Consider the following 10,852-nt stretch of genomic DNA (forward strand, 5'->3'; position numbering starts at 1 on the left):
GGTGAGCGCCCTGCTGTAGGGGTGAGCCCCCTGCTGTAGGGGTGAGCACCCTGTGGTAGGGGTGAGCCCCCTGCTCTAGGGGTGAGCCCCCTGCTCTAGGGGTGAGCCCCCTGCCCCCCGTCTAAGGATCCACGGACACTGCGATGACTCACACCAGGGGCTCCCCGGGCTGAGGGACCCCACACGACATGCGGAAGGAAGCCAGCGTGTCCCAGGCACCCTCTCTCTCCCGCCCAGCCTGCCTCTCCTGGGTCGCTCTCGTGACGGTGACCCCAGCACCCACTGCCTGACCTGTGCCCAGAGCCTCCCTGGACCCTCTCCCTCCTGACCCGCCCCTGGGACCTGCCGTGCGACAGGAGCATCTGGGTGGCCATGGGGGGACGCGCACCTCCCAGAGCCTGTGCCCTGGCCTCGGGAGAGGCTGTCCCGTTTAGGCCCTGTGCACCTCGGACAGCGGACTGCGGGGGGAGCAGCCCCCTGAGGTCAGCGGGAACCAGAGGCAGCACCCGGTCGCAGGTGGAGCTTCACGCTGCCGCCCAGCCGCAGCAGCCTCTGGCGGTGATGGCCCCGTGACCCGGCCAGGGGAGTAGACAGCAGGCTGGACAGGCCTGGGTGGCCTCAGTGACAGCAGAGAACGTGGCCCTTGCTTCCTCAGCCCGTGACCCCTGGGCCTTTCCACATGCACATCCAACAGCCAAGGAAACCTCGGGGCGTCCCAACGCTGACACGGCCGTGGGGTGGCGCGCAGCCGTCGGGGATCCCTCGGGCTTCGAGGGCCCTCCCGAGGGACTCAGCCCCAGCGCCCATGCATGGTTTTCAGCATCCCCCGCCCCCCGCAGGGCGACCTGATGCAGAAGTCAGCGGCAGGCCAGTGAAGGTGGGCAGAGAGCAGTGCTCGTTCTTCAGCTGAAAGCTCACTGTGAAGGTCCCAGGGTGATGGAGCTGTTGGCCCCCCAGCATGCTCCCGACACCCTTTTGTGCCACTCGTTTTTCCCAATTTTTAAAATTCTGGTAAAATATACCTAAGATAAAAGTGACCATCGTAACCATTTTAAGTGTCCATTTCTGCGGCACTAAGTACATTCACATTGTTGTGCAACCGTCACCATATCCATTTCCAGAATTTTTCATCTTGCAACACTGAAACTCTGTCCCCATTAAACACTCACTGCCCACTCCTCCCCCAGCCCTTCCTGTGAGTGGATCGTAACGAAGGTGTCCTTCTGGGGCTTTTTAGCTTTGCATCATATTCTCAGGGTCCATGTGTCAGAACATCCTTCCTTTTTAGGACAGAGTTACAGCCCACTGTGTGGACCACATTAGGGTTTTCCACTCTTCTGTCTGTGGACACTTGGGCTACTTCCACATCTTGGCTATTGTGAGCAGTGCTGCCATGAACATGGGTGTGCAAATACCTCTTCCACACCTGTGTTCACTTCTTATTTATTTTTGGCTGCGTTGGGTCTTAGCTGCCACACGCAGGCTCTTTGTTGTGGCGCGTGGGCTTAGTTGCCCCGCGGCATGTGGGATCTTAGTTCCCTGACTAGGGATCGAACCCGAGTAGCCTGCATTGGAAGGCAGATTCTTAACCACTGGACTGCCAGGGAAGTCCCAAGTTCACTTCTTTTTTGTGGATTGCTGGATCATATGGTGATTCTCTATTTTAGCTTTTTGAGGAATCTTCATACTGCTTTCCCCAGCAGCTGCTCCATTTTCCGGTCCCACCGACAGCGCACAGGGGTTCCCATTTCTCCACATCCTCGTTAGCACTTGGTATTTTGTTTTTTTGTTTTGTTTGTTTGTTTGTTTGTTTTGCGGTACGCGGGCCTCTCGCTGTTGTGGCCTCTCCCGTTGCAGAGCACAGGCTCTGGATGCGCAGGCTCAGTGGCCCTGGCTCACAGGCCCAGCCACTCCACGGCATGTGGGATCCTCCCAGACTGGGGCACGAACCCGTGTCCCCTGCGTCGGCAGGCGGACCCCCAACCACTGCGCCGCCAGGGAAGCCCGGCCTCCGGCTTTATTGTTCCTGAGTTAGTTTTTATTTCAAGAAGTCTACTTTTTTTTTTTTTTTCAGCTGTGGCACGCGAACTCTTAGCTGCAGCATGTGGGCTCTAGCTCCCTGACTAGGGATCGAACCTGGGTCCCCTGCATTGGGAGCACGGAGTCTTAGCCACTGCACCACCAGGGAAGTCCCTCGAGAAGTTTACTTTTGCATGCTAATTTTTGAAGTAATTTTCCCTGTTATGAGACAAACTGCATTGGTAGAAAAATTCTCATGGGCTCCCTCCTAAATGTTCCAAGTCAAAGGAGGCATGGGGTGGGGCTCTCACCTGTCATGGCTGACGGTTCTGGGCTCAGGATGGGGCTGCGGTGTGTGTCATATGACGATCCTGTTGAGACGTTTCCTCCAGAGTTTCACATGACCTGGAGAAAGGGTGGGTTGAAATTGCTTTAGGGAAATCAGATTAAATCACAAATTAAGTTATCTGACAAACGGTTAGTGAGCATGTGTTAAGTGCCAAGTCTTGTCTCCATCCTGTGGGACACGACAGCCGAGGCTTAATATAAAAAGGACTCCCACAAATGCACAGGAATAAGTGTCGGAGCTGATCGTTCACAGAAGAAGTAAAAGTACCTCCTACAAATTGGAAAGCACTCAGCTTCACTCATATAGTCAAAGAAATGCGAACGTAAACACCCAACAGTGGTCTTTGCCTTGCCTATCAGATTGGCAAAAATAAAGAACTTTAATTCTTGGTGTTGGCAAGAGAGTGAGGAAGTGGGATCCTTCACTGTGTTGGGAGCATAAACGGGCACAGATGTTTTCTAGCACAATTTGGTAACATGTCTCAAAAATCTTCAATGTGGACTTCCCTGGTGGCACAGTGGTTAAGAATCCGGCTGCCAATGCAGGGGCCACGGGTTCGAGCCCTGGTCCGGGAAGATCCCACATGCCGTGGAGCAACTGAGCCCGTGCACCACAACTACTGAGCCTGCGCTCTAGAGCCTGCGAGTCACAACTACTGAGCCCACGTGCCACAACTACTGAAGCCTGCACACCTAGAGCCCGTGCTCTGAAACAAGAGAAGCCACCGCAATGAGAAGCCCGTGCACCACGAGGAAGAGTAGCCTCCGCTCGCCACAACTAGAAAAAACACGCGCACAGCAACAAAGACCCAATGCAGCAAAAAATAAAATTAATTAATTAAAAAAAATTCTTCAGTGTGCTTCACTTTTTTTTTTTTTTTTTGCTTTTTTGCGGTACGCGGGCCTCTCACTGCTGTGGCCTCTCCCGTTGCGGAGCACAGGCTCCGGACGCGCATGCTTAGCGGCCATGGCTCACGGGCCCAGCCGCTCCGCTGCATGTGGGATCTTCCCGGACCGGGGCACGAACCCGTGTCCCCTGCATCGGCAGGCGGACTCTCAACCACTGCGCCACCAGGGAAGCCCTTCACTTTTTTAAAAAATAAATTTATTTATTTTGGGGCCACCAGGGAAGCCCTGTGCTTCACTTTTGAGCAGATAAAATCCTTTCTAGGAATTTTTCCTGGTGAAAGAATGACCTGAGATGCAAAGTGCATGGACATTGCTCCTGTGAAAGGGCCCGGGACCCCGGGGAGACTGCCCACGACAGAGGTGGACGGGCTCACGGGTGCGGGCAGATGGGGCAGGATTCTGGCCCCCCCACCTCTCTGCTTCCTTCCGGAACCAGAGGTGCCCCTAACGTAAGCTCCATCCTGTCAGCTAGACAGGGTCTGGGGGAGGCGGGCTCTCTAAATCCTTCCTCAGCCAGCCTGGAGCCAGGCCCAGACCCCACCCACAGCCCCTGTCGGGCGGAGCCCCCAGCCCTGTGGGGCATCGGCAGGTGCAGGCCCCGCCCTCCAACACTGAGCGGGCCAGCTGTGCTGACAACCGATGAACCACCGGGAAGTAACAGGAAGCCAAGGTGTTTACCTGAAACTGCAGAGAGTTCATCGACCTCGAAAACACAAAGGTAAGGCGCTGCGGCAGCACAGGGACGCATTGCCCTTTCGAAACTGACGTCCTGACGGACTGGCGGGCGTGGGCCTGGAGGGTCAATGGGCCTCCCCTGTCCATCCCTGCACCCCCGTTGCTCAGTCAGCCCCCTGCAAGTCAGGCAGGGAGCCACCCAGGGGTGCTCTGCCTGAGGTCTATGCCTGGCCCTGAGACCCGCAAGCAGAGCGAACTCTGCCCTCTAAGGAGATGGCCCAAGGTGCTCAGGGCGGCCACCCAGTGGGGCCAGCGTGGCACACGGTTTGTGGCCCGGTCAGCTCGGGGGTGAGGGAGGGCTGAGCCTGATGAAGGGGGGTCCAGGAGGGTCTCCAACTGTGAGGGTGGCCCACATGAGCTGCAGGGGTGCCAGCCCACCTGGGAGCTGTCCAGACGCCCCTGAGCCCCGTGAGCCTGGGAGGGACACAAAAGCCTCACCCTGGGCCCGATTCCTTTGTCAGAACTGAGATTCTGGAAAACTGGGAGGCGGTCCCTTCCCCCAGGGGCTGCGCCGCCCGGCTCTTCCCTGATGCAGGTGGCAGCAGAAAGGGGACCACTGTCTCTAGAAGTCACTTCTGCAAAAGCCAGAGGAAGCGGCCCAACTGACACTGTGCGGTCCTGGGGCCCCTGCTCTGCCCCCCTGCCCTGTGCAGTCTGTGCAGAGCAGAGCACTAACTCCAGATCCGGGGCCGTGTCTCTGACTGTCAGGCACACCGGCAGGGTGCGGGGGTCACGTTGAGAGGACCGGGGCCACAGAAGGCCCAGGCCGGAGCAGCCAGGCTCTGGAACCGCCCCACGCCCGGGTGCGGTCCTGCCCTGCTTGCGGCCACAGGCCTGGGCACCTGCCCCCGGGCCCAGCCCCGGGCTTTTGCCCAGCAGAGCTCAGCCCAGGCTTGGGCCTCGTCTTGGCCTTTCCCTGCCCAATGGACACATGGCTTCAGGTCTCCGCCCGCCCAGGCCTCCTCCCGGGGTGGCCGTGGACTGTCCGCTCCTGGTGTCCCCACCCTGCCAGCCCCAGAGTGCCCGTGGCCCCTCCCCACCGGCAGCTGGGGCTCTTGCCAGCCAGGAGACCATAGGCCTGGGTGCCCCCTCGTCCTCTCCCGGGGTCAGGTGCCAAGAGGGACGCATCTTCCACACCAGCAGCCTCACTGCCCTTCCTGCCCCGCATGCCAGCCTGGTGGGCTCAGGGCCTCCGTCCCCTCTCTGGCTCCAGGGGGGCTGTGACAGCCACAGGCCATGGGGTGGGTGGCCCAGGTCAGCCCGAAGCCCCTACGCACCCAGCCCTGGGCTTGAGCGGCCCGTCTCCTGCCCCCACCCTCTCTGGCCCTGGGCACCACCCTAGTGCCTGCACATCCCCGAAGGGCCCATGGCAGCCCCACAGGAAGCACTGCGTCCGGATGGACGCTCACATGACACGGTGAAGAGCGACCTGGCCCCCGGCGCTGGCCCCCGACACCCTACGCCCTGCGTGTGCAGTGGGTCCCTCCCGTCATTTAAGATATGCTCTCAGACGTTTCACTCTGGAGTTTTTCAAACAAACGCAAAAGCACAGGGGGCGAGCCCGCGTCCAGCACGCCCGCTGCCCTCACCTCCGGTTGCCCCATCGCACGCCGTGGAGCCTGGTCCCTGGCTACTCATCATCACTGTGGGTTTGCTGGGACGTCTTTACCCTTTCACCATGGCTGGGCCTGTCGGGTGACTTCCAACCTCTCACTCCCACCTGCCCCCACTCAGAGCTTCGACTTTATTTCTGTCTCTGCGCAGGTTACACTTTGGGGAGGGAGCTCCTGACTTATCAGCCCCTGCAGCCCCTGAGCTCCTTGCTCTCAGGCAGCTGAACCGGGGGCCCCATCTCACCAGCGCAGCAGGAGTCCATCTCCATTTCCCCCATTTAGGCAGATTTTTTACAATGTGCCTTCTAAAATGCACCTCCACTTCTTCGATGGCTAGGGGGGTGGAACACCGCGCCTTGTCCCACCGTCGCCGGAGGCGTCTCCGTCCTCTCCCTTCTGCCTGCAGGAACCCCTACAACATCACCTTGTCACCGTCCAGGCAGAGACGCCAGGAAGAACCCCTTCCTCAGCGCCCAGCCCCTGCCCACCGTTCTCGGCAGGCACCTACGGGAGCCCCCCCACAGGGCCTGGCGCTGGACACCGTCCCAAGAAGCCTGCGAGCTGCCCAGCCTCAGGACCAGGCTGGCTGCCCACCCCAGCAGACACCCCCTGTCTTTCCGTCCCTCCTCTCGCCCACGTGCCTCTGGCCCCACCAGGCCCTGGAGACCAGGGTGGCCGCGCGTTACACCCACCCCGCCAGGCTCCCCACCACCTCCGAGAATCGGCGGCAAGCACGCAGCCCCGGGGAAGTCCCTGAGTGCCTGGCGGAGGCCCTGAGGGACCTGGCCACCCGCGCTGGCCCCCGATGCCCTATGCCCTGCGTGTGCAGTGGGTCCCTCCTGTCGTTTAAGATACACTTTCAGACGGCAAGGAGAGCGTCCCAGGGGGATAAACCCCCGGCTCCCGGCTCCCAGCTCCCAGCCGGCCCAGCACTGCGGCCGGGGGGCGGGGGACTCTGCAAAGGGGAATCTCAGCAGCTCTGAAGGGGCCGCAGAGGGACCGTCCCTCCCCCAGCCCCCCGCCCTCCACCGCATCTGTGGTGCCCCGGGGTCCCTCTTGGTGAAGGAGCCCAGGTTAAGACCCTCCACCAAGCCCCCACCTTTATGCCAACAAATCACTCTGCTTTCAGACCCCCACCCCGACTGCTCCCCGTACAGGGGCCCGGGACTTACTCAGGGCCCGCCCGGCGCCAGCCTCGTGCTCCCTCCTTGCAGGCCCAGTTGAGAGCTTTCAGGAAGTAGCAGGAGTGTCTCTCAAACTCCCCAAACCGCAGACAGAGCGAGACCTCAAGACCTGGGGTTGGCCAGCCCGCCGGGGCGACTTCTCACTGGTGTTGAGACTGTGGCCTCATGGCTTTGCTGAAAATGGCCTCAGTGCCACTTCTCATGGTCCTGGCAACACCCAGACCTGCCTTCCCTCAAGACCTTCCTAGGCGGCTCGGGCCGGACATGGGACCAGCTCGCATGAGCTGCTGGTGCCTACTGCTCCCAGACAGCTGCGCTGGGCACCCAGGGGCAGGGACCCCCGGGGAGACGGACCCCAGCTCCGCAGGCCCAGGCCTGGCATGGCCCCTCACAGGCCGCTGGGCACAGAGCAGGGCTGCCTGCAAGAGGCCTTGCCTTCCCAGGGACACCCGTGGGGCACTGGGAGCAGAGCTGCTGCCCGGCACTGCCCGCCGTGGCCCCAGGACTGCACCTGTCCCCAGCGCCCAGACGTCTCACATGGAGCTCGCCCTCCCCACTCCCCATCCTGGGGTGGGCCAGCACACCCCGTCTAGGTGGTGTCTCTGAGCCCCTAAAGCCGGTCCCAGCCAGGCCAGGTGGCCTCTGAGGGTGGGTTTCTCTGGAGAGGCCGCGTGGGACCCCCCAGGGACCCAGTGTCCACACTGGCGGTGGGGGGGTCTGTGTGTCTCTCTCCGGCTTGCAGGATCACAGCCTAAAGCACGTGGCCAGTGTCCTCGGAAGATGCGGGGGGCTGCAGGTGACCGCCACCTTGCCTGACCACCCTGGGCTGGTTCTGGGTTTCAGGGTGAGACGGAGGCACCGTGGGCCCCTCTCTGCATCCCCACTGCAGACCTGGCTCTTCAGCCCAGGGCACGGCTGGGCCCACCAACATTTGTGGGTGACCTGTGTCCAGCACCACAGCACGGGCGGTAGGCGGCGTTGGAAATGAGGCCACCGCCCCCCCCTCATGTCCAGGGCCCGGGGAGCCTAGGAGGGCTGGCCCCCACTCTGCACTTTCCCTCGGACGTTCATCTGGTGGCTGGAGGCCGGCTCCCTCTCCGTTCCCCCACCTCCACCGCACCGCAGCTTCTCTGGGTGGGTGGGAACATGGGCGCCCAGAGAGCTGGGTGTGCAGCACGTGCGGGTCTGAGCACAGGCTCATCGTGGCCTTTCCGGAGCACCTGCCCGGGGCAGCTCTTCCCAGATGAGCAAAGGAAGGTAGAGCTGAGGCTCTGGGTGGGCCGGGTGGTACCCACACCCCTGGGGTCCGAGTGAGGCAGGGCCTCAGCCGGGGCACTGCCCACATCCGGCCAGTGGGCCAGGCACCCTCAGGGATGGCGGGGGACAGCTGTCATCATGGGGGCGGCCCAGGCCCTGCCCGGGACTGTTCCCTTCTACACGCCCACCTAGAGGTCCGCGTATTCCCAGGCTGCCCCGCACCCAACTGATGCGCTTGGGCCTAAAACCCTGGCCACCGTCGCCCTCTGTGCCGTGGCTGTCGGGTCAGGGGTGGCAGCTGAATCCTCCCCTTGGGGTCTTCAGGGGGGCCTGGGAAGGGAAGCCTGGGCCCCTGCGGTGGGAGTGGAGGGCTGTGAGCTGGGGGGTGGCAGCTGTGCCCACGCCACCCCCTTCCAAGCACAATTCCTGACCAGCAAAGCAGGTGCAGGGAAGGGGTTTTGCGGGGGTGAGGGGGCTGGGTGCTTTTCCTGGAGGCTGAGTGTCTTTCAGGCAGGACAACGGGGGACCCTGTAGCCCCCTCTTGACAATGTCCCGGGGGCCCCCTTGAGAAGAGGCCACTAGTTTCCGTGGTCCCACTTCCACCAGGCAGGTGTCTGTGAACCCAGAAGGGTTTCCTCACTGACCCTGTCTGCAACCTCACTTCCATCACCTCATGACAGGGGAACATTATTCACCGTTTTAAGTGGGTCGAATATTCATGGATTCAAACTCAAGGCGGTGGCGACGCTCTCCGGGCATCTGCCGGGCACCATGCACCTCCGGGCAACGTCTCCACTCTCCTCACTGCTCCTAAAGGTTTTATAGGGGAAGGAGGGGACCACCACCCACGTTCAACAGGCACGAAGGTCCCTGAGACGGGCTTTGTGTTTGAGCAGAATGCGGCCCCTGGCCCGGCACCCAGACCCCCGAGCTCACCTCCAGAGCCACGCCATGTCCTGCCTGCCCTCTGCACCCCTCGGCCCCCGGCAGCCAGCCTGGTTGTCCCCAGGTGTTTACAGCAGGGACGGCGTGCCTGGTGGGCCTCAGGCCTCTTGGTCTCCTCACGCGGAAGCAGCGCCCCGACCCCTTGCGCCCGTGACTTTCGCGTTCTGAAGGGGCCTGTCTCCTAAAGTGTCGCACGTTCTCGATGTGCTTGATTGGGTCCTCCCAGAGTCATTGTACGTGGTTCTCCAGCACGGGCTTCCCGTGACTGGGAAGTGGTTCTAAAGCCCCGGCAGGTTCAGTTTGACGTTTCTGGCACCGGGATCACGGCGACAACAACCACTCCTTCGACAGGGCCGGTGATGGGTGGTGGGGTGGATGCCCCCCGGCACCCTGGCCGGCCCTCCTGGAGCTGTACGCCCCACGCCCCATCCCAGGGCAGCCACCTTGCTTGGCTGGCTAAGTGGTGACTTTCCCATTATGTGACGTTTCCACCTGTGTCCTCCGGCAGGTTCGGGGCGGGGGGAAATGAGCTGCCCCTCCCCTCTCCTCCCAACCGATAGGCAACAGTCACCTCCTGCTGTAGCCAAGGTCTTGGACCCTCTCTCACCCTCTCGCCGAGTATCATTAAGGACTCAGGGATTTTTATTGTGGTAAATTATACATAACATAAAATTCACCATTTTAAGGGCTTCCCTGGTGGCACAGTGGTTGAGAATCCGCCTGCCAGTGCAGGGGACACGGGTTCGAGCCCTGGTCTGGGAGGATCCCACATGCCGCGGAGCAACTGGGCCCGTGAGCCACGACTACTGAGCCTGCGCGTCTGGAGCCTGTGCTCCGCGACAAGAGAGGCCACGATAGTGAGAGGCCCGCGCACTGCGATGAAGAGCGGCCCCCGCTCGCCGCAACTAGAGAAAGCCCTTGCACAGAAACGAAAGACGCAACACAGCAAAAATTAATTAATTAATTAATAAACTCCTACCCCCAACATTAAAAAAAAAGCTTGGGAAAAGAATTGCTTAGGATACTTTCAATTACTTTAAAAAATAAATAAATAAAAATAAAATAAAATTTACCACTTTAACCACTTTTAACCACTTTAACCACTTTTAACCACTTTTAAGTGGTAAATTTTATTTTATTTTTAAGTGGTTAAGCGATAAGTATACTCACATAGTCATGCGACCACCACTGCCATCACCCCTGGGACTCTTCACCTCCCCAGACAGAAACTCCGTCCCCATTCGACACTCACTCCCCATCTCCTCCCCCAGCCCCTGTCCCCACCATCCTACTTCTGTCTCTAGGACTTTAACTGCTCCAGGGACCTCATACGAGTGGGATCACACAGGATCTGTCCTTTGGGGACTGGTTTACTTCACTCAGCACGAGGTCCTGGAGGTCCGCCCGTGCTGGAGCAGGTGTCAGAACTTCACTCCTCGTTATGGCTGAATCCGATTCCATGTGTGCACGGGCCACATCTGTTTATCCATCATCCGTCCATGGACACGTGGTTGCTTCCCCCTTTTGGCTGCCATGTGTAACGCTGCTGTGAACACGGGTGTGCAGGACCCATGGGTTTTTGTATCTTCAGTGTGTTTCTGTCGACCACAGTTGTTACTCTCGAGGACACTCAAATTATCCCAGACTCGATGAACCACCCGCCCTGCCTCTGTGGGGATGATGACATGGTCTGTCTCTTTAGCTTTGTTATTACGGTAAATTTTGTCCGTCGATCACCAAACACCACGTGCCTGGACTGAGCCCTACTCCGTCGTGTGTGTCAGTCCGTTTGTGCGATGCCGGATCCCATTGGCTGAGATGACCGTTTTTTTTCTTCTTCCG

General features: G+C 60.2%; 1 protein-coding gene across 1 annotated transcript in view; it reads right to left on the bottom strand.

The window, feature by feature from the left end:
• Positions 1-6,865, bottom strand: part of GPR132 (G protein-coupled receptor 132) — an 11,989-nt gene extending 5,124 nt beyond the window's left edge. The window contains exons 1-2 of the mRNA XM_027120778.1: positions 6,797-6,865; positions 2,331-2,424 (exon numbers count right to left, since the gene is read on the bottom strand). Coding sequence (XP_026976579.1) covers positions 2,331-2,337 — 7 coding nt within the window. The 5' untranslated portion in view covers positions 2,338-2,424; positions 6,797-6,865. The remainder of the gene's footprint in view (positions 1-2,330; positions 2,425-6,796) is intronic.
• Positions 6,866-10,852: the final 3,987 nt, after the last annotated feature.

Source organism: Aethalodelphis obliquidens, unplaced genomic scaffold, assembly GCF_003676395.1.
Source record: "Aethalodelphis obliquidens isolate GAN/ISIS:26980383/991018 unplaced genomic scaffold, ASM367639v1 scaffold21, whole genome shotgun sequence".
NCBI lineage: Eukaryota > Metazoa > Chordata > Mammalia > Artiodactyla > Delphinidae > Aethalodelphis > Aethalodelphis obliquidens.